Raw genomic sequence first — 25,323 nt, 5'->3', positions numbered from 1 at the left:
AAAAATATCCACATACAAATAAAACATATATATATATATACATATCCGTTTTCGTAAGTACGCAGTGTTGTGATTCCTACTTCGAAAATAATTTAGAAAAACAATTCAGCATTACCTAGTAAATCTATTTTTTATATTCATTTTTCAATATCGAAATCTCTTAACTTACTGACTATTGCCTCCTACCTAGGAACTATTTCAAAACAGTTCCTCCCTTTTCGAAGTCGGTAAATTGAACCTAGTCACGATGCAATCCCGTTCAAAGGGCAGCTCCAAACTTGGTGATAACAATACTTTCTCTACACCGTATCAGGAAGAGTGGATTGGGAAATGGGCCCGTGGTGCAGTGGTTGATGTTTGTAATGTGGAGGACCTGGGTTCGGTACAGTAAGGCTTGAAACATATAAGGCTTTGTAGGTATATTAAATTGGCATACAATTAATAATTTGAATTAATATAATAAAATACTACTATACAAATATATTATAAGCAATACTATTTCTTGGGGAGTTACAAAAATGGAACGGACACAATTTTCTCTGTAAATTTGTCCCAGTGGTTTTATACAGCTTATTTAAACTATTATTAGTTTTGAATACAATTTATGCTTCCGATGTTTTGTGGTATAATTATTTAAGTTTACTTTCATATTTCAATAAGATAAAATCATATAATTAATTGATAAAAATCACAGAATCTATGCGATAATAAACAAAGTAAATAAAACTATGTTATTCATTTCAATTATATTATTTAATTAAGTGTTTATCTCAGTTACACAAGTAATAAGGGTACATAATAATAAGTGTCTTACATATTTTCTTAATAATCCTTCCTCATTATATATATCACACATTCTTTACTTATTAAATATATTATATTGTTTCAGATGCAGTATCATAGCCCATAATTGTAAGTAACATTGCCTTTTAAAAAAATAATTAATAAATGTACAAAAGAGGAGATTTGCGCATACCTCGAGACACGGAAGGCTTACATACCGCTCCTTAAAAAGTATTTCCTATATATCTATGTATCTGTTCTGTATATAGTGTTAAAAGTAACTACAAGTGTTAAAATACTTTATTTTTGCGTTGAGGTATGCGTGGCTGCAATTTGCTATGTTTTAGTTTGAGTTTATTCAAGTAGATATCTGAGAAGATATCATGTCACATTTTCATAAAATAACGTTTTAAATTCGTTACCGAATAGAAAAAACATACTCACAAAATTATAAAACAATTGAAATCACAGAATCCTTGACATAGAACTTTTTTCTTTACATCCACAATTACATCTATTATTTAATGATTGTCGATCATCCGTTGAAACAATGTTGAAATCACTATACATAATGGTTACAAAAAGCTTTTTTTATCCATACCATCCTTGTTACATGGACCAATTAAAAAATATATGAACATTATCTAAGGTAAAGCATGTCTATTGTCTAGTCTACTATTAAATAAAATTTTTAGTTTATTGATTTATTCATTATAGAATTATAAAATAACTGTTCTAAAAATGTAAATAAACATGTTGACATTGCATATTAGTATAAACTCGTTATAAATTGTTATAAGGCTTGCCACTAAATTAATCTTCACATCTAACATTTTAAATATAATATTATGGCACGCATATACAAACCTAACAAACACTTGGTTTGCACTGACAACCCTAATTATCAACATAAAAAAACAAAAAATATCATCTCGTGTGAAACAGCCCTATTAAGGCGACATACGCTTGACCATGAAGCACGAATCGGCGCCGGCGCATGATTCAGGGGCGACTGATTTATATGTGTTGATCGATATTAATAATTACGTGATACGTTTGTCTTTATGTGTGTTTTACTGATTTTGACAAAGATTATTGGACTGATTATATGATTGAACTACCAGAAGGTTATAACAGCTTTGCATGTGGTCCTGAAAAGTTCTCTATATCTCCAACTAGCTGCGCTCCGCGGTTTCACCCGCGTGGCTCCGCTCCTGTTGGTCTTAGCGTAATGATATATAGACAATAGACATATAGCCTATACCTTCCTCGATGAATGGGCTATCTAACACCGAAATAATTTTTTAAATCGGACAAGTAGTTCCTGAGATTAGCGCGTTCAAAAAAACAAACAAACAAGCTTTATAATATTAGTATGGATTAAAACGTGTTTCGGAATTACATATTTCTAAATTGAATGAATTTTTCGTAAATGACAAATCAGTAGGTAATTTTTATGTTATAGTTATACCTGAATTCTTGTACAAGTTTGGATGAAATCAACAAAATAAATTAAATTTTAAAACATAATAAAGGCTTTTCTTAACCGTTTAACACGCGTAAAGCCGTGTGCTAGAGCTAGTGATCGATTTGTTTATGCCTGCTAAATATTCAAGTTTGTAAGCCTTGCATAAAATTCATACCATTACTTATACTTGCAATAAATATTTAAGTTATGTGCTTAACATAAATAATACAAACAATAAAGTGTTCATAATAATATTATCTATGTAGTTACATTTAAATACACTTTTTTTAGAGAATAGAGCTATATGTTAGAATATAACATCAATTATTTTTGAAACGTAATAAGTATTTCCTTGTTTGATTTACGTCATTTTGAAATGAAAGATTTATGATGAACTAGCTTTCCGCCCGCAGCTTCGCCCGCGTTTTCAAAGGAAAACCCGCATAGTTCCCGTTCTCGTCGGATTTCCGGGATAAACCCTATCCTATGTGTTAATCCAAGTTACTCTCTATGTATGTGCTAAATTTCATTGTAATCGGTTCAGTAGTATTTGCCGGAAAGAGTTACAAACATACATACACATACCTATCCATCCTCACAAACTTTCGCATTTATAGTAGAATATCATAGGATAGCATTTTACACACGATTTATTAAATTTATTACCGGGTCACAGTATAGTGTTCAAATCGTCGCCGTTGAGATAAACATTAAAAAATCGCGGTTAAAATTAATTAAAGAGCCTTCAATTACTTGTGTCCTATTAATATGCTAAGTTAAATTTGTTAAAATAATTAGGTTATTACGTTGTTAGCATTCCTTATTTCCGTTAAAATTGTAACAAATACAATAGTAATGATATATAATATATATGTTTATATATGTATGTTTCGCTTCAACAAGCCATTTCCTAAGTGTAACGGCCTGTATATTAATGTTATCCGATACGTCTGTCTGTCCATTTAGTATAGTGGGTTGCACATGCGTAGGGAGAAGTACTTCTTATAAATTAGCCCTTTTTCCAGATTAATCCGGGATAAAATAATTAAAATATAACCTATGGGAGAGATTAATAATGTAGCTGTCTTCTGGTGAAAGAATTTTCAAAATCGGTTCCGTAGTTTTCAAGTTTTTAACAAAGATATCACATGCAAAAAATCGAATGTTTAATTAAAGATATCTTTAAAGTTTAAACAATGCATAAGTACCATTGAAGGAAAATTTACGTTATTTTTATTGTAAGGAAAACGAAATAACTTGAGAAAATACAGGGATAAAAAGAAAAAATAGCATCGATGTTAATGAATATTCTGATCTCTAACTCTATCTGTGTCAAAACTTAATATTTGAATTTCAAGCGCGTTTTCACTTTTCACCGAATAGTAGAAGAAAGCAGGATTTTGAATGATAACAATTATTCAAAAATTAAATACTTATGTATTTACGATAAGATTTCTATAGTAGGTGCATTTGTCTAGAGTACCTAGGTACACTTTAAAATAAAACACCTTGCTTATGGTGTAGTTCTGATAGTGTTGTATAAAATAGCAAACTATGCATTAGGTACATTTTTCTAACGTAGGTATCTGGATATAAATGTTCGTAAACTATAGTAACAATAAATCAGTTTTAAACTAAGTATTTAATTTCAAAATGTTGAAGTTATGCGCTTTTCTTGCGAAGTTTAAAAATTAAAATATGATTAAATAAATATTTTGAACCAGTTAAGTTAGAACTCTCTATTGTATAGCAGCCCATGCAAAATAGAGGCCGAGCTTATCTTCTATGGATCCAAACTGTCTAATACTGTAATACATAGGTACATACAAGTTAAAGTTAAAACTTACGATTAAAGATGGAAAAAACATCTACTAACCGCTTGTCCCGTCTTCGCTTGATTTGTTCCAAGGATAAAAATATAGCTTTTATGCCCGATATCCCGATAAAGTTTATTTATTAAAAGTGGTGATCTTTAAAGTGGTCTCGTGGAAATCTATCGTATTAAGATGAAGAGTTTGTTTGTTTGAACGCGCTAATCTCAGGAACTACTGGTCCGATTTGAAAAATTATTTCGGTGTTAGATAGCCCATTTATTGGCGGTGCATAGCTAGTTAGCTAGTTAGTTAGCATAAATTGTAAATCTAATGAAACTGTGTTATTTATATATTCACTAGCTATGCCCCGCGGTTTTACCCGCATTTCTCTGTTCCTGTAAGTCTTAGCGTGATGATATATAGCCTTCTTTGATAAATGGGCTATCAAACACCTAAAGAATTTTTTAAATCGGATCAGTAGTTCCTGAGATTAGCGCGTTCAAATAAACAAACAAATTCTTCAGCTTTATAATATTAGTATAGATTCATAACTTTAATCACAAAACTGCAAGTCTGATTGCATAAGATCTCAAGGTCACTGCCACTGAGGTACGAGTTTTTGTGCGCACGCGCTTCCATCACGTAGGTGACGTAGGTATGCGCTGTTAGTATGTTTGTTAGAATAATGTATAAAAACTAGTAATTATTGTACACAAGTGTATGAATAAATTATGGCTTAGACATTCATTGTTGTTGTCAAATTCTTAAACATTGAATGTTTTAAAGAATCATTAAATTAAACTTACATCTTATATCTTTATTTTAATTATAGGACTTGCATTTGTTTGTCGTCTTTGTAATTATGAAAATTGCAACTTTATTTTCTTTAAAACATAACCGTATGTATAATAAAACAGGAATCATTTTTAAACAACAAGACATTTGATATGTAACAAAAAATCGCCTTTATTATTTATAACCTAAATAAGTAAGTAGTAAGTAAGAAACAGAAATCATTATTAAACAACAATATAAATGTCATGTTTTAAAAAAAGTTAAATTATGTTCTTGTTATAATGTTAGCGCATAGTATACACATAGTATACAATTATACAGTATAGGTATACTCTAACCCCGTGCAGTGGGCACCAAGCTAACGGTTCTTACACTCACAGAACTATACTTACACTTACGGATAGGGCCTATTGTTTCAATCACGTACTTTCTAAGGAAGCTAGGGCTGCCACTAATGGTTAAATATAAAAATAAAAGATCCAAATAGGCTTCCGTTTTTTTATTGAATATGAAAAATTACATTAACATAATATATTATGATGAAATATAGAGATTTTGACAATAACGAATTCATAGAAAAAAATAATAGTCTATCGTTATTTAAAACGCCGAGATTTAGTTTTATTTGGTTTTATTATAGGGTTGCACTTCATAGTGAACCTGTTAATAATTCTACTAATTCTGTTTGTATCGACAACATTATATACTTACACACAACGAAATATATGTATGTGTATCATTTTTACAAAATTTAACTAGGTAGATTTGTGTTCAATTTAGAATTCAGTTCATCCATACTAATATTATAAATGCGAAAGTAACTCTGTCTGTCTGTCTGTCTGTTACTCAATCACGCCTAAACTACTGAACCAATTTGCATGAAATTTGGTATGGAGATATTTTGATACCCGAGAAAGGACATAGGCTACTTTTTATTGCGAAATATGTACCACGGGCGAAGCCGGGGCGGACCGCTAGTACATTATAAGTATTTTTTTTATTTATTTCATAAACTGCAAGTAATAATGAAGACCCAAATTTTTATTTCAATTTTAATCTATTCTTCCTTACATTTTGCGTATCTCAAATTCCCACACCCTCACAAAAGCATCCAATCAGCAGCCCTGCTCCACCGGAAATCTGCACTTGCATGCGACTCGCGTTCACCGGAAACAACGACCTACACTCCTGGATGCCCTATAACTACTCTATGATTGTATTTGGATTGATATCTTATTTAGTTTGAAGATATGTCAATTTTAATACTATGAAAAAAAAAAATCTATAAAAATGAAAGAGAATAATACTAAAAAGTACTAGAGTATGGTTAATATTCTCTTTCATTTTACGTTTTAAAACCGTTTCTTTGATAAAATCATTTCACAAGATAAGTAAGTTATATCAGAAGCCAGCTGTAAGATTTATAACCGAAAAGGCATCGTGGCTAAATATTGACTTTTAAAAATCACACAAATCTTTAACCAGGGATGTTAAATAAGTACGTGTGCTTAAAAGATCAGCCAAGTGGCTTTCTGTTAGCGTAGCGTTCAATAGAATAGACTACGAATGTATGAGGTTGACGTAAGCTGTAGATAAACGTATCTAGGCTAGGCACTTGGCTAGGGGGGCTGAAAAAGCATGTAATAGCACATAAACGCAGAACTACGCTGCAGCTGTGACACGCGAACATGCCCAAAATAATGGGACCCCTTTTTATCAGTATACTACGAACTACCCCCTTATAACTAGGCATAGGAATATTTGCCTTTAAAATTTCATCATAATATAGTATTGTAATTTACAAAGGATACATTGGATAACATCCTGCGCTTGTGTAAGTAGCGTTTATCTCGCTATCAGCATCTTTATCATATTATCTTATGTAATTAACATAAACGGGTCAAGTGAAAAGTCATAAAAGTTACACGCTCTATGACTTGTTGCGTTTATTTAATCCTTCTTTGTTAGTAAAAATAGTAAATAATGGTGGCGTGATTTCTAACATGTTTTTCTTCTTTTTGTTGCTTCTAATTTAATAATGAAAATGTACATCAAAGCTTTAACCTCGCAGGTTTACTCCATCTCCACTTATAAGTTACATTTTATACTAGCTGACCCGGTAAACATTGTTCTGATTAGAATGGTCGTAGTAGAGTAGAATACAAGACATCTAAAATATATAAAAAAACTTCAGCGATGTCAAGGGACATCCGGATGGAACGATGTGTTAAGTTAGAGACAGACAGACACAGATCCAAGCGCACGGCTTTGAATTGCATGGTGGTAAGACCTCAAGGCATACAAAGTAATTCATATACAGAAAACCTGATTATAATAATGTCATAAAAATAAAAAATTACTATGCTTTGGAGCAGTTTGATTATAAACACTATTCCACTAGAATTTTATTATAGAAAATAAAACGTTACAATTCAATAAAGTATTTCTATCATCCAGTTTTAACGCTTCCTACAGCATTTATTTCCGTAAGTTCTCAGCCGTGTAGGGCCGACCGGGCGACCTGACCAAATCGGGAGGGCCTTGTCGAAAGGTCGGACGCGATTTTAGTATAAGCGGTAGCGGGGCGAATATAAAACATAATATCTTAAAGTGGATTAAGCACCTAATAAGTGTGTTCATTGTAACATATTGTATTTTAAAATGAGAAAGGTTAGAAAAAAAAACTCAAACATTAATATATGCACAAGTTTAATTCAAAATTTGTGGGGATGATTTGATGACAATTTAACAGCTGCTCTTCTTGTTGGAGAGCAAAACGTTTCAATTTCCATTTTAAGACATCTTCTCCTTAATTTTCGCCTAAATATAGACTGTAATAAATAACCAGTCGCGATTTCAATCCGCAAAAAATTGATCTTTAAACAAATATATTTACACATACAGGAGCCAACAAGATATAGCGCTAAATTACGCTTGTCGCTACCGCTTATCACTATGATCACAGCCCTAGGACACACACAGGGTCGACACAAGTGAGATTTTTAACGCATAACCTGACACTGACTCATGGTATTAATTAACTGTGTTAATTATATTTCTTTAATTATATCTGCATGCCGGCCCCAAACCTATTTGGGATTTTATTAGCTGCTATTTGCATGTTTTTATCTCCATTCCCTTTTATCGATTTTTATTGTAGGACAAATGTAAAATAACGTGTGAATAAAATTTTCATTATGTGGAATTTTTAAAAATATATTGGTCCATAAAACAATGTATGTGAATGACAAAACCAGATTAAAGAGAACCCGCGCGCTTAAAGTTAAACCCTGTCTAAAGTTTTTTGTGGTATTAGACAGTAAAATCTTAAATAACTTATCGAATATTAATTTTACACGACAAAAATAATTTAGCCAAGCTTGAAAGGTCAAGTCTAAAATTAAGTGCCATTTGTGAGTCATCATGAAATTAGATCTATATTTTATAAATTATAATATTATAAATGATGGATTATGTGCATTCAATGTTATATTACTAAAAATGTCATTAATTTTGCTAATATTTAAAAATAGACGGGTTCAAGCGCAGAACAAACATTATGATTTTATAATTTTGCAAAAGAAAAGTACAACATTTATATATGTATCTAGTTAAATTATTCGTTGCTGTAATATATATGTAATACCAACTTTCCTCTGTGGCTATGTACTATAATATTATGTTTTATTTAATGCCATAAGTATATTATAAATAATAGGACATAGGAATCGGTATAAAGAAAAAGATCTTTATGACATCTTATGTTATCTTAATCTTAATATATATAAATCTCGTGTCACAATGTTTGTCTTCAATGGACTCCTAAACCACATAACCGATTATAATAAAATTCGCACACCATGTGCAGTTCGATCCAACTTGATCGTAACTTAAAAACAAGACTTATCTTCCCATTAAAAACATTAGCATATTACGAATACTAAGAAATGTTAAACCAGCCAAGGTTAAAAGGTAGGCGTAACAGGCGAGTAACAAAAGAGCCATGCTTCGAAAGGTCACTGGGTAATAATTGTCACTCACGAACTGACTATTGGGCCATTGGACGTATTACACTACTATAGGCCTATATGCACCATATTTACATGTACATGAGAATAGGCAAACGATTGAAACGCGATAAAAACAAAATCAAAATTGATATTATACACCAATTAATGTTTTCATAATTGGTAAAGCATCTTAAGGCAGAAATTCAATATATGTATAATATGTGCAGGAAAATAAGCTTTAAAACAGCTTACCTCTTTATATTATTCGTATAAAAAATATTAGCTGCGCTTCGCGGTTTCATCCGCGTGGCTCCGCTCCTGTTGGTCTTAGCGTAATGATTTATACTATATAGCCTTCCTCGATAAATGGGCTATCTAACACCAAAAGAATTTTTCAAATCGGATAAGTAGTTCCTGAGATGAGCGTGTTCAAACAAACAAACTCTTCAGCTTTATAATATTTTATTATAGTATAGATTCGCAAAAACCGCAGATAGGTAGAAGAGAAGTTGTACATACCTACCCACATGACAAAATTTTGTAAAGTATTTTCATATGTGATTTAGAAGGAAATAAGTGATTCGTAGAAGAAGATCAGAATCACTGAAATAGTTATGGAATATCTTCCCTATACTCTACTTTAAAGTTGTTACATAATTGTATTTAAGTCACGACCACACATAAGTTAGAATAACTTAGCAATCTATGCCATAAGTTTGACACAGGCCAGGTGCAGATTTACATTTCCCGGAATAAGTTGGAATTCTAGCCAAGTACACAGTAATTATGTAGGAATGCTGACTTATCGACTAGCTCCTAGACCATATATGGAATTTGTCTAATGCAATTAACGAGATTACGTTTTTATTATTTATTTTGTGTTGTTATGTTATAATTAATAACGCCATGCGACTATTGGAAAAACAGTTTTTTGCGACAAATTAATTCTTTGTTAGTGCTAGTCAAGTATGTACCTACCTTCTCAGGTAGATTGCTACTGTGTAATATTATATACTTATGCAGAATAGGGTATTTAGGTCTCATAATATTATGTCATTTACCATATGAGAAAATCATCCAGATCCCTCAACATTTCTTTAACAATAGCATTTGCTATTTTTCCGCAAAATAGTTTCATTAAGTACAATACACTTTATCTACTCTCAATAATTGTAACTTAAGAACAGTCACATTCATTCAAAGTGAAATATGACTCAACTCTAATATAAGACATAAATAAATTATTCTCCGAAAAGATTGATTAAAAACCTTAAGTGAGTATCAATTTCTGTCTGTATACTGCATTACGACAATCTTCATCGAATTATTAACATAAATATTTATCATAAATGTGACTGTCTGTCTGATACTCTTTCACTGCTAAATCACGACACAGATTTCGATGATAATTGGTATGAAAAAAGATGAAAACCTGTGTTTTCATCTATTTTCAAAATAAAAAGCACACGTGTCAGAAGTGTAAATTCTTTGGAAAGATTCAAAGATACAAAAATCGTCGCCTTACTCCATGACGTGACACTATTGCCATGACCTTGAAATTTTACTCTCAACGCGCCTAAAGAAGTTGCTCTTCGAAAATTTGTCCTTTTTCCACGGGTAAAACTGCGGGGCACAGCTAGTTGTTCATAATGTACACCTATCATGTGACAAGTACTTACTCTTAATTACATGTAAGCACTCAACTAGATGCTGATTTAGTATTCCTAGAACATCTTAGCGTAAACAAGAATCGTTTGATGATATCTCAATCTAGGTTTCATAAGTATTAATGCTGATGGAATGGTATTGTTTATTTTCTTCATAGAAATGTTGGTATGAAATTTAGTTGCTGGCTCCAATTGTTTAATGCTGTTGAAAGATTGGCATTTGCTGTTTCTTTTCTCCTTTATTGAAATATGAACCTTTTATACTTGCGTTGTTTTAACTTATAAGATTCGATTATTACATATTTTGCACACAACATATTTTTAAATACTATGGAACACTAGTAGATACTTTTAATTCAATATATTTAGAACTGGCGAGGTGTTTAGATAGGCATATGAACTCGGTTGTTTTATACAATATTCCATTTTTGTTTAATTGTTAGAAAATACGTTATAAATTCGATAGGTCATTATTTAATTTTTACGTAGATGTAAAGAAGTTCCAATAATAACATTACTTGTTATAATAACAACCGCATTTTTCGAAGTCGGCTAAAAAGCTCGGCCTCATTCCGAAAGTTCAATGTCAATAACAATACATGATGTAATTACGGCCCTTTGTAATAAATACAAGAAATAATGCTGAGTCACGATAGTTTTATTATACAATACAACCGCCCCGGGTTTGCCCGGAATGCAGGTTATGTAACTTTGTGAATAAAATTACGATCCTGAAGACGTTATTGTTACGCCTTTGAGTTATATATTAAACTATGAAATTGACTTGTGAAGCTAAAGGTAGAGCCGGCCATACTTATAAACAATTGTATATAAAATTCGATAGAACTTAATCGGGCCTCTGAAAAGTGACTGAAACTGAGATCTTTTTAAAGACAAAGACTTTTTTTCAAGATTATGCAAAGTAGTAGAGGTATGTAGAGCTATCTTTGGTTTTCCATTGTTTAAGCGAGCTTAATTTTTAAGTTTTTCTCCGAAATATTTAAATACTGCTTTTATACGGAACCCTAAATTTTACCCTAATGGAACAAAACATAGCGTGCGTGCAGGTAATCGGTAGTAGCACAGACTAATAATAATATACTACGTATAAGTAGTAGTGATAAATATTTCAGGAGCTTTGAAAGTGAAGGGGTTAAACCAAGTTGGTGCGTGTTGACCAGTAGGCTGTTAAAAATTGGTTAAATGTTTACTTAGATATTGTAAACGAAATTTTACCACGCAATATATAAATTAGATATTTTTGAAGATTGTGTTGTATTTTTGCTGAAAAATTATTGTTATTAAAGAAATTTCCATTGTTTTCTTTGAAGAAAATTAATGAAACTTACAATTTTTAATATGTACATACTAAAGTTATGTAGTTATTGTAAATTTTTATATGGTATTTTCATCCTTGAACTAAATTATACCTACGTTTAAATATACCTAAAAACACACGAAACTTAAAAGTTTCATCACTTTTAACATTAATTGAGTTGTATTTATCAAATCAATTATTTTAATTATTCATATAATTGAGTGCAACAAGCTATAAATTCGTTTAATCAGTAATTCGTGTGCCGATAAATATCTTGATTAAAGATTAAAAATAGTTTAAAGAAAACTCGTTTTCTTTTACGATATTTACGTCTTCATTCAGAACTTTGTATAATTAAATGTCTTCCTGTCTTATATTCAATTTTTATTCAAATTAATTAAGAATTTAATATTTCTTCTTACTTACAAAATAGCCTTAGTTCTATATATGAAGCGGATTATAAAACTTTTTCCCTTTCAGAGATAAATAAAAAACTACCTATGTGATTCATGTACATCTGAATATATCTACGATAAAACATGGCGCAACTAAACACTCATCATGCAATATTCAAACAACGTAACTTACAAAATTTCGTATCAAATTACATTATAAATATTGTTCACAGAATGACAATGGAGAGTCGCGTGGGCTTGGACTATATCGTGGAGCATGCGGAATACGCGAGCAAGCTCGCAGCGGCCCTCACTTCACCTACTGCTGCAGTTAAGAAACAAGTAAAAACCATTTTCTGTAATTTAAATTTATTTATTTTTAAATTTATCATTCGTGTAAATAAAGAATAACGTGTGCCCAAGCTAGTATCCTTGCGGCACCCCTAATATATTTAGATGATTAATTAAAATGAATCAATTTAACTCATTTGTATAAAATTAATTTCAAATAGCAGTGTGGATTTCATCTTCGTGATCTACTATTTAAATGAATGATAACTAGATTATAATAAAACATTTCGGATTATTTTACAAACATACAGATGATTTAAACATAGATACTTAACCGACGACTTCTAAATGAATTTTCAGTTTTACATGTTATATTTCTAGTAGTATTAATAACTTAATCCCTTATGCAGGTATTCGAGCTTCTGTCAGCCCTTTGTGTGTACAATGCAGATGGCTACGCAAGGGCGGTTGACACGTTAGATCGATACAAGGTATGTAATAACCAATAGGTCTAGAAGGGTTAGGGTGTCAAGGTGAAGTCAACAATTTGTGACCTAATTGTTATGTTACAAATTGATGGCTTATCAATTTATTGATTAGTATATTTCCCTTTAATGTTCTACAGTTTTTTGGAAAGCTAAATTTCCAAGCTAATTTACTTACAATAGAAATAGGTTGTAACCTGTAACAAGACGGAAGATAATATATTGATGCTTTAATATTTGTAATTCTATAAATACTTTTTTTACCTAATAAATGATATCTATTAACCGAATATTCATTAGTCATATAAATTTAAATATGAGCTTTCCATACTGACGGTTGTGACAAAAAATCCTGAAAAAAGGACCCTCTTGGTCCAACCACTTCTCTCAAACACATTCCAATATACATTTAACATTTATTACCTGTTATAATTACAGACGCTAAAAAACGACAGATACCGTCTCAGCGTGGTGGTGGAGGAACTGAAGAATGCAACCACAATCGACTACAAAACGGCATTAGTAGCATTTATAAACTGCCTGATAATATCCGCTCCAAGATTGCCAGATAGAATTCGAGTTAGGAACGAATTCATTGGTAAGATATATATTGAAGTTATACTTCTTTTGGCGCGATGGAGAAAAAATGATGAGAGTGAATTTTTACGATGCGCGCGCACACCGACACCTAAATTTAACAGCATGAAGTTAGTTCAAGGTGATATGAAAATTGATAACTACGTTCAAGTTGTATATTCTAGTCTTTTTTTTCCATACGCCAAAGAAGTATAACTTCTAACGCGTGTACATAAGTGCACACACTCTTTTTTTATCTGTAACAATTTTATTCATGTATAGTTCAATATAAGAGCTTACAATAAATGATATATAATAATTTTATTTTCAGGATTGGGCCTGCTATCGACGTTGAGTAACTTAAGGTGAGAAACATACTATATTATGAATTACGATCAAGGATATTCAAATAGATAGTCTAAAAAAAATCATTATAAATTGTATAAGTGAAAGTTTTCCAAGACTACTTAGTTAGGAATAAAGAATGAAGAAAGATGGACACATCATCCAAAATATATTTTTACATTCAATAACTCGGTTCCCGAAATATTTAAAACCGCACCCCTCTCAAAAAACAAAAGGACACAAGAATTTGCTAAATAAAGACGCAACGTGGTGGGTCTTGACTCTTGAACACTTATATGGACATTACTTAACGAATACTGAAGTCTCAAACCCTATTAAGTGCTTAAAATCGTTCGTAAATATGTCTACGTCTAATAGCATTCATTTACAAAACCTCACGCCCACAATCTCATTAAAATCCGGCTGCCACAACTAGTCTGCGAAGCGGTTGAGCGAGCTGTCAACAGCAACTACATTTTAATTTAGGCATAGATCGAGATCGCATTAATCGACAATTTGTTCAACAACCTGTCCTTATGTTGCGACATTTGCATTTTATTGGACAATAAATAACACCTGTATTGTATTTAATTACCCACATTTTTAAGAGGTAAATAATTATCGATTGTAGAATAACTAAAAGATCGATCACACATAACATCGTACATTGTAAACTGTAGGGCATAGCTAAGATCACAGAGTACATCAAAAAGCTTGAATACCAAATCAAATCTAAGAGCACTTTTACCTATAGAGAACTAGGTACCTAATTTTAACTTCAATTTTCTTAACTTCATTCTGTAATCTGTATCTGGGCTTCCAATACTATGTTCTATGTTTTAAATAAAATAAAATCATGGATACACAATATTTTATTTTCAAGTCTTTTATAGGAGTGTGCTGTGTGACTTCAAATCTTTTCACTGAACCGTATTTATATTTTCAAAATTAACTATTACGTTTTACAGTCATTAACTACTGTAGGTACGTTATAAAGTCCCAATTATGCCCAAACTCGCTCGAATACATAAATAATATCAGACATTACAACTTATTTCAAACCAAGCAAAACTGTGGCGCAAGAAAACATTTTAAATTTATAAATACATTATGTATGTGTGACTTGGAAACACCTACATATTAGAAAACTGTCATGTTTACGCATATTTTTTTGTAGTAGACTTATAACATCACCCATAACAAGCCCATAACAATATAACATCTAAAAATTGACAAATGCGATTCACTTACCAAAAATTTACGCATTTTGGTGCTAACAACAAACTAGTTTACAGAATAAGGTGGACAATGCCTCTTAACTCGGCTGTAGGTATATTTAAAATTTACAAGAGTACCTACATTATAATATTTAGTTGTATAAGAGTTGGGGGATGACCTCTTCCATCTACATAAGTGATATTCTTAAATTCCAAAAAAATTACAGCCAAAAAACTACTTACATAGAACAAAACTTCATAAACATTGTCATGGTCTATATTATAATCTGGAATATTTAGACGCTAAAGACTCAGGAAACAAACAAAGGAAACAACCCTTTAAATGTCATGTAAATCTATTAATAATCCCAAGATGATATTATACAGTTAGCTACACAGAAGCAATACAAATTCAGCGATATTATTCACTCAAACTCGCCAGTAGAAAACGACTAAAAAGGCATGCGTAGGCGCCGCGAATGGTTCACTCGATTATGATTAATACGTAAACAACGTCCGTTTTATATTGTAGTTATTTATAGATTTAAATTATAGCGTTACTGAACGACATGTTGCTAAACATTAACACTTGTTTGTATAACAGTCTTGTTTAGTTGTTTTATGAGTGTACATTTAGTACACATCAATAAATTTAGCGCTTTTGCAGATATCACATATTTTGAATATAAAGTTTATATAATATTATAAAAGCATTGTAATTTGTAATACAATGCATGCTTAAACCTACCAAATAAGAACAGACGAATCACTAAAGTAAGAAATAACAAAAACATGCAGTAGTTTGAATAGTAAATAATAATACTTTAAAAAAACTAAAAAACACGCTTTTTATAGAAAACCGAACTAAAAAAAGGAAAATTTTATCAAATTAGTGTATTGTCATCGGTCCTCAATAAATCTACAAAGTTTGAACGAAATCTGGCCGTTTAAAGTGGGTCAAAATCGCGCCCAAAGAAGTCGGTTACAAACATACAAACATACAGGTGAAGCTAATATAAAGCGTGTAGAAAAAGCTTGAAACGTTGGCGCGCGCCGGGCGCATTCACTAATCCTAATTATTTCTAATGTATACACTGTGCTTATACATTTTAGAAAACATATTGTAAGTATGTCTAGTCTTCACAACAAAATTGCGCTGTCAATCGAAATTATTTAATATATAATATACAGTGTTAGTTTTCAATGACTGGCCAAATTTTAAGAAATGGTTCATAATCGATAACATTTTAGATCTAATGAAAAAAGTGTCCGCCACTAAAAAGCGAACGTGTGGACATTACAAAAGCACAATTCAGTTCAACAACCTAGATAGGTAGCTGGTAGAAGTTAGCACACACATAAATTTGGCGATTGGCGCACGCACACAAATGCATTGATTCTGGCGGTGTTTATGATTTGGGAAATTTTTAAGACATTTTTTAATGAATGCTTATTATTTTTATTTTATTTTATTCGACAATAATGTATCAAATGTACCTTTGGTTTAATATCTAGATCTTAATTTTAAATTTTGGCTGGTCATTGAAAACTAACCCTGTATACATTGTGTTGATACAATCACAGAAAACATAATTGTGTCTCGTTTCGTCATGTTACAAGCTATCTTCACAATATAAAGCAGTTTGCTTTAAAGTAATAGTTTTTTATTCAGGCAACATAGACATACAATACCGAATTTTACAAAATTTCAATTATACACAAAAAATAGTTATTATACACAATATTATACATAATAATTAATTACGTAAAGGTAGTTATAAATCAATTAAATTGATTTTCATCATTATAATATACTGCTACATATGCTTAATGCTCTTATAAACTCTACTTTTAGACATGAAGCAGCAAATCATCCAGATCTTGGAGTCCAGCTGGATGTCTTCGAAGAGCAGCGAGAGAGCGACGAGGCACAGGGCCCTGGAGGGATCAACTTGAACTCACATTTGGATGTTTTTTATGCTATTCTTAAACAGGTAAGAGGATAAAGTATATGTAGTTTTACTAACACTAGAATAAGTACTAGTAACAATATATGGGCAATGCTGCCTGATATAAATAAAAAAATAAATAAAATAAAATAAATGAAAATACTTAGAAGCGAGATATTAAGCGATGATGTTGAACGTATCCATTTTAAGAGCACATCAAATCGACCAACGGATCAATATTTAATATATTTCAGTGTTTGTCTTATTGTACAAATTACAATTATGAACACAATTCATTATATAAATCAAATATTTCTTTCGGTGTCTTTAAATATTTATCATGATTCAGTAGTAATAGAGTATTATAACAACATAGCTAAGTACTGTGTTTTTACATCCGTAGGTATCTGAATTTTTAATGTAATATATAATACAACAATATCTATATCAGTGTCTACAATTGCAACTTACGAGCTATTACACTCTAGCTGCACTCCGCGGTTTCACCCGCGTGGTTCCGCTTCTGTTGGTCTTAGCGAAATGATATAATAATATAGCCTATAGCCTTCCTTGATAAATGGACTATCTAACACCGAAATAATTTTTCAAATCGGACCAGTAGTTCTTGTAATTAGCGCTTTCAAACAAACAAACTCTTCAGCTTTATAATATTAGTACAGATAAGCATATACAACTTTCTACCACCTTTCCATTTTGATACGCTATTTACAACAAGAAAATGAAATGTCTATGTCTATGAAAACATTATTTATATTCCAGGTATCCGACACCCCCCAAGAGATCCCGTTCCTCAGCATTCTGCAGCATCTCCTCAGGATAGACCCCAAGGAAGCTGTCAGTGACATCGTGTGGGACACCGCGGAGACGCTGGTCCATAGAGCCACGCTTCTGGAGACCAGGGAAGATGCAGCTAAATTGTTGAGAGCGCCTAGTGTTCAGGTAAGGCATCATTAACTTTATTTAAATATACAACACTGATATCGGATATTTTATAGGCAAGATAATAGTGAAACTGTCCATTAACAACATTATTCAATTATTTTTACCCGACACCGAACGAAGTAGGTAATCTTATGTTTTTCGGGTACATATGTACTTATGTATGACGTATGTACTATATTTATTAAATTTCTTTGATACGACCTACAGCTAATAAAGAGATATGAGCTACATAAATTAGCAGTCTGGCTCTTCTTTATATTTTACTCGTGTACTCATGTTAAAAATATTTAATTACTATAATTACTATTTTGTCTATTACTTACTAGCTGTGCTCCGCGGTTTCACCCGCGTTGCTCCGCTCCTGATGGTCTTAGCGTGATGATATATAGCCTATAACCTTCCTCGATTAATGGGCTATCTAACACCGAAAGAATTTTTAAAATCGGACTAGTGGTTCCTGAGACTAGCGAGTTCAAACAGACAAACTCTTCAGCTTTATTAAGTATATTAAGTACTAGATTTCCGCCCGCGGCTTCGCCCGCGTTTTCAAAGGAAAACCCGCATAGTTCCCGTTCCCGTGGGATTTCCGGGATAAAACCTATCCTATGTGTTATTCTGATGTATAAGCTATATTGTGGTAAAGTTTCATTCAAATCCATTCAGTAGTTTTTACGTGAAAGAGTAACAAACATCCATACTTACAAACTTTCGCCTGTATAATATTAGTAGGATAGAGTAACTCAGCTAAAATTCGTATATTTCAACATCTTCCAGGCGAAAGTCGGGTGTACCTGCCAACACAGGGACCTATCAGGCAATGCTCGCAAGCAGAGTCTACAGCGCGCACTATCCCCTCCCCCACCACCGCCTGCCCCTGTACCACCACCTGGTAAGTTGATAAACATTTGTATAAAATGAGATTTGACAATTTTTAATGACAAAAAGTAATTCAATACTGCATTTTTAAAGAAACAAATTTTTTATTCGCTTTTCGATTTAATGTAGCGACATAAAATATGATAATGAAATTCATAAATAAGATAGTTATAAATAAGTACTTATAAAAAAAAAATTCAAAAAGATACATAGTGACAGAGAACGCAGCTAATTGTTTAAATATAATTTTTATTGAACAATAAACAATTCAGAAAAATGTTCTCTATTTAACTGTTATTTATTCCTTCCCCAGCGGCGCCGCTCCCCCCCGCACCGCCCGCGCCTCCCCCCGCGCCGCGCGGCCCCCCTCCCCCGCCCCCGCTGGCCGCCCCTCCCCCCGCGCCACCCCCCGGCGCGCCCCCCGCACCCCGCAGCGGACACAACATAGAGAACATTAAACTGCCCCAACAGGAGACACCGCTGCCCAAGACTAAGATGAAAACGATCAATTGGAACAAAATACCGAATAGTAAAGTAAGTTGACGAAGTTTTTTTAAGCTATTGCGTAGCTTCTATCGCAGGCCTTAAGCGCGGAGACCGAATCCAGAAATTCCGTAACGAAAAAACCTCACGCTCCCCACGGGGACGGGCGGAGGTGTGGCTTGAAGGCATAGCATGCAATAGCGCAACCGCGGCAGTCCCCGAGTGACACACGTCTTTTATTTAATTTATACTTGTTCCTTCTTCTGCTTCCACTTTCTGATGTTAACGGAGATTCTTCCCAAGATTAAAATAAGTATAATTATTGTGTGAAGTCGAAAAGTTTTTCTTAACACTTTTTAAATTGCACTCAAAAACTAATACATATTGATAAAAAGTGTGCTAGAAATAGGCACATAATATGACACAGTAATTAAGATAATATTGCAACATAATTGTATAGCATGTACAGTTACAGGCAGTCTACTAAATTACGAATTTTGGCATCTACTAGTGTCTGACTACTTTAAATTATAATGGAAGAGACAGTAAATTCATTTAATTTATTTTATTTCTTTAATTCTTCAGGTAGTGGGACAAAACAACATCTGGTCGTTGGTCGCATCAAGTCACCAACACTCACCAAAAGCTGAGTTGGATTGGAGCGAAATAGAAAATCTATTTTGTCAACAAGTAAGTTTTTTACTTTGTTAAGCTACGATCCTAGTTAGATTATAATTTATTTGACGATCTCTTCGAGTTTCATAGAAAATTTCTATTACCTTTATGAGAAAAATAAAGAAGAAAGAAGAGGAAAAATACCGAAAAAGTTATAAGCAATGAGCATCATAACAATTCCCTTGATTTAACCATAAAATATTGCAGTTCATTGTGCTTTAAATCAAATCCAGCCTATCAATAATTAAAAACTTCACTCTTTTAGGTACAGCCGCCAGGGTCAGCAGGTTCATCTCCCCGTTTAGGACGAAGCCCTATCTGTGATAGTTCCGGCGAAAGGAAACAAAGGAAGGAGCCCTCTGAAATCACCCTGCTAGATGGAAAGCGGAGCTTAAATGTTAATATATTCTTGAAGCAATTCCGGAGGTGAGAGAATAGTTTATATTTTACTTATTTTTGATATGCATAAGTTTCTACTTTTTTCGCCTAGTTAATAGTTATTAGCATGAAATCTTACAAGTTAAAGATTTGTTCGAATTTTTATTTTTTTATTACCTATGCATTTACGAAAAACATGAATAAACCCTATTTGTGGTATCACTGACTTTTATAACTAGTTAAAACTCAATTTCATTGCTGTCCAAGTAATAAATAATAATCGAGTTTCACACTAAACATGCTACCTAGGTACTTGTTAATTTCTGCTAAACATTCAAAGAAATATCTAGATTTTTTGTGAATATTTAATTGATTAAAAGTCTCACAAGCTCTTTATATTTATTAAAATGTCTTTCCAATTACTTTCAGTTCAAACGACGACATAATCCAACTAATTCGCGAAGGTGCCCACGACGATATCGGCACGGAGAAATTACGTGGTCTTCTCAAAATATTACCAGAAATAGATGAATGTGAAATGCTGAAAGCGTATTCTGGGGACGTCAACAAACTGGGAAATGCTGAGAAGTTTCTGTTGCAACTTATACAGCTGCCTAAGTAAGTTAAGTTATGAACTAAACTAAATTAAAAATGGGAACAGTTATGTCTTAGTGGCTTAAGTTATCAAGTAAAATTAGAGAGGTCTGTGTTTCTGAAATAATTATATTTATTATCTGACATGATGTAATAAAAACCTTTATTAATCAGACAATTCAGAATCAAATTGTTTTTGCTTTTTTTTAAAGTTCATTAGGTAATAATATTGTGTATTTTGGCATAATATATTGTAAGAGAATCATTAATTCGTCGCTGAATTTAGTTAATTCTTATGAGTTCCTTGTTTTTCACCCGCGTAGTCAAAAGAAATTTCCATGAGAAAGAGATGTTTATATACAAGCCTCCTGTCCATCAGCAAATAAAAAAAAATAAAAAAACAAATAGGTATATTACCCCGGTACCCCGTTATGTCGTGAAAGACATACAAACTAACACTATTTTCCATATTTTACTTATACTTTTATAATATTTGTAACTAGCTTCCGCCCGCGACTCCGTCCGCGCGGATGTCGGTCTTCGCGTGGATGGTTTATATTTTCTCCATTTTGAGTAACTCTGAAAATGATATCTTATAAATATCTATTGGACCCAAATACGGCTAGGTCTATAATAATACGCAACGTGTGTTCGCGGTTCTACGGAACAACGTCTATGGATAAAACTGAAAAATTAAGATTATTTTTTTTCTACGTATTTTTCCAGGATAAAAAGTATCCTATTTTACGCCCAGGATAATAAGGTATAATTATACCAAGTTTCATCGAAATCGAACCGGTAGTTTTCACGTGATGTCTTCACATACAGACAGACAGACAGACAGACAGACAGACAGACAGACAAAAATTTTTTTAATCACATATTTGGGTTTGGTATCGATCCAGTAACGCCCCCTGCTATTTATTTTTTTAATATTTTCAATGTACAGAATTGACCCTTCTACAGATTTATTATATGTATAGATTTGTAATAGCAACTATTGTATTTCCCAGTTACAAGTTACGAATCGAGTGCATGCTACTAAAGGAAGAATGGGCGTCTACTGCGGGCTACTTGGAGAGCGCCATCAATGCGATATTGGTTGCTGGAGATGATCTTATGTCTTCTAGAGCTATACAGGTAACTTTTATATAAGATAGATAGAAAAAATACATTGTTTTTAAGTTTTTTTTTCATTAAGTTTATAAGTATGTGAAATTCATGAGAAAAATAGTGTTAACTGTGAATTCAGATTCAAATTGTTTAGAAGTCGAATTTTTTTATTTTTAAACGAACGATGAAAAATTATTAACGAATATAATTTTGATCATTTTTAGGGTTATTTATGTTCAGAAAGCATTTTATTTTTGTCAATCTTTCAAAATCACCATTTCTCCCTTACCTGTAGTTGTATAACTTTAACATTAATATTTTTAATGAAAGTAACACTTAAAATTTATAAAATGAAAATGACAAAATAACCTACTACATTAAAATAATTTATTCCACAGGAAGTGCTATACATAGCACTAATAGCTGGCAACTTCCTGAACGCGGGCGGGTACGCAGGCGGAGCCGCGGGAGTGAAGCTAGCTTCGCTGCAGAAACTTGCTGATATAAGAGCGAACAAACCCGGGATGAATCTTATGCATTATGTCGCTATGGTAAGTTATTAACAATATTATTATTTAATTAGAAAATATACTATACATCCAAACAATGCTTATAAAAAAGAGCGTATGTGCCGAGCACACGCGTCAGAGGTGAAATTTCTTTGGCAAAAATCAAAGATCGTTGCCTTACTCCATGACGTGACCATATTGCCATGATGCGACCTTGAAATTTTACTCTCAACGCGCCTAAAGAAGTTTCACTTTAAAAATTGCATTAGATTAATATAATTATTGTATAGAGCTGCTATAATTAGTAACAAGGAAAGATTCTGTTTGATAAGTTTGCAAGGTTGAAAGCTGCATCTTTACCGAGTCGCTTAAGCTATATTTTATTTTACTAGACGAAATAATATTCAATAAAAATAAACTACAGGTTTCATACTAATTCAATTAATAATTGTTAATACACTTTTAACAGCATTTACGGCCAGCCGAATCGCTGAGCAGTATTTTATATTATTTCATTTGATTTTATTGATAATAATATTTCAAAAAGGTGTAATGTTAACGTAATATAAATTTTTGGCAAAAAACGCGGGCTCAAATCATGCCTTGTGACTAAATATTCATTCTTTAAAAACATTACTTTTAGCAATTTCTTAGTACTCAACAAAATCATTGTAAAATGCTTTTATGTTTAATTTCAGCAAGCAGAACGCAAAAACAAAGAACTGATACACTTCGCTGACGATATACGAGTGTTAGAAGAGGCCGCTAAAGCTAGTGTCGAACAACTAACCAATGAGATCAAAACCTTAGCAACAAGGATCAATACTTTGAAAAAAGATATACAATTAACTACACAGCATGATATTAAGGAGCAAATGGGGGATTTCTTGCAGGCAAGTGTTTATGAATTGTAGGTTTTTATATGGGGAATGAGTGCAATTTTTTTTAATAATAGAGAAACTACTGCTAAAACATGTTATAGGTGGTGTATGGGCTGCTGAGTTGATATGATATGATATCCCATACACTCCTTTATTTGATAAGTTGATAGATTGATAGTTTGATAGGATGATGTAAAACCAGATATAGCTTTTGATCACTACTTTATTGTTGATTGATACTCTAAACTAATGATGATATAAATGATTAATGATATTTGATAGTTGATGATATTAATTGATAGTTGATAATGATATTGATAGATGATATAGCGCATACACCCCGAGCGCTTTACACGAGCCGCGAGCGCAGACTGACTGGGTGACGATGTTCTTGTCACCGTAATGAAATAGGATCGTGTAAAGCGCTGAGTCAGGATGTACGGCTAGCCCGTACATGCTCCCAGGCCAAAAAGATGATATTGATGATAATATGATAATGATCTAAAACTAAACAAGGTGATAAACAATAAGAACTTATATCTAATGATGGTGATATAACAATATATTATGATCTTAAATGCTAAACACAGGGGAATACTATACATTGAAAATTGATAGAGTGTTAACTGGGGAAGTGGACCGATCACACTTTTTGCTCTTTGCACTTTCACTATCACTTTTCACTAACACTTGATGCTGCAATGGCGAGCCCTTAGCTCGCGCCACCGGCCCCAGCGGCCGCTGAAGGGGCGAGCCTCTGGCTCGCACCGACGACACCGGCGACTGCTGAAGTGGCGAGCCTCTAGCTCGCGCGGGAGACCCCTGCTGCTGTTGTTGAGACGGTGAGCCCTGTGCTCGCCGCCTTGCCCGCCAGAATAAGATGCCACCGATCACCAGCATAGTGACCATGGCGAGATAAATCATCGCATAGTGATGAATATCGTGATATGATATACCATCGATGACTGGATCAATATTTTTGATGTTGTTAATTTGCTCTTCAATCTTGATAATATTTGATGTGATATTATTTGTACTCTCATCGGCTGGCAGGTCCGTTAATGATAAATTTATTAAATTATTGATAGGTGATATTAATGAAGTGTTCATATCAGGTGTTATTTGTAATATATTGTTCTTCTTTCTATAAGTTTGAATATAAAATTCAGATGATTTTATCAAACAATTTTGATCAATCGATATGATTCCGGTGTTATTTAATTGGATGGCCATAAGTTTTTGTTCACATAATATCTTGTACTGGCAACTGTTGCAGCAAAAATAAAAGTATTTATTGGGATTGTTAATTGATACTAAAATATTCTTGCATTTATTCACAACAGTTAGACAGCTGTTGGAGTTTTCTGCTTTCTTACATAAATCTTTTTCATTATTAAAATGATAAATAGGCTTGTTAATGCGACACAACATTGTATCTATGTTTTGATTCTCACAAACATGTAATTCGATCTCTGATAGCATTATGAATGAGTCTTTCTTGATATTTAGCGCCAGGTATTCGCTAACAGGTACTATACTGATCATATTTTTTCCAAATTGTTTTGGTATAGTAATGACCTTGAGTAAATCATATGTATCTCTAGTAACTAGAGGTATTGATATTTCAAATATAAGGAACTTTTTTGATAGTCTAGCTTTGATCTTTAGCAATTTGTAAATACTTGAAGGATTCGTGGGGTCAGTGGGTAATGATAAATCTTTTGATAATTGGGATGAT

General features: G+C 32.6%; 1 protein-coding gene across 2 annotated transcripts in view; it reads left to right on the top strand.

Moving 5' to 3' along the window:
- LOC123700941 (inverted formin-2) overlaps positions 1 to 25,323 on the top strand; it is a 90,899-nt gene that overhangs the window by 41,702 nt on the left and 23,874 nt on the right. Inside the window, exons 3-17 of one of the 2 annotated variants that reach the window (XM_045648321.1) lie at positions 890 to 912; positions 12,484 to 12,592; positions 12,952 to 13,032; positions 13,465 to 13,624; positions 13,934 to 13,967; positions 17,020 to 17,158; positions 17,894 to 18,073; positions 18,851 to 18,965; positions 19,266 to 19,486; positions 20,021 to 20,125; positions 20,376 to 20,536; positions 20,918 to 21,106; positions 22,096 to 22,222; positions 22,594 to 22,746; positions 23,403 to 23,597. In XM_045648321.1, coding sequence (XP_045504277.1) covers positions 12,485 to 12,592; positions 12,952 to 13,032; positions 13,465 to 13,624; positions 13,934 to 13,967; positions 17,020 to 17,158; positions 17,894 to 18,073; positions 18,851 to 18,965; positions 19,266 to 19,486; positions 20,021 to 20,125; positions 20,376 to 20,536; positions 20,918 to 21,106; positions 22,096 to 22,222; positions 22,594 to 22,746; positions 23,403 to 23,597 — 1,968 coding nt within the window. In that variant the 5' untranslated portion in view covers positions 890 to 912; position 12,484. The remainder of the gene's footprint in view (positions 1 to 889; positions 913 to 12,483; positions 12,593 to 12,951; positions 13,033 to 13,464; positions 13,625 to 13,933; positions 13,968 to 17,019; positions 17,159 to 17,893; positions 18,074 to 18,850; positions 18,966 to 19,265; positions 19,487 to 20,020; positions 20,126 to 20,375; positions 20,537 to 20,917; positions 21,107 to 22,095; positions 22,223 to 22,593; positions 22,747 to 23,402; positions 23,598 to 25,323) is intronic. The other variant, XM_045648322.1, reaches the window with a different exon arrangement.

The sequence above is a fragment of the Colias croceus genome, chromosome 20, assembly GCF_905220415.1.
Source record: "Colias croceus chromosome 20, ilColCroc2.1".
NCBI classification, from domain to species: Eukaryota; Metazoa; Arthropoda; class Insecta; order Lepidoptera; family Pieridae; genus Colias; species Colias croceus.
This window is presented reverse-complemented; position numbering and strand designations above follow the sequence as displayed.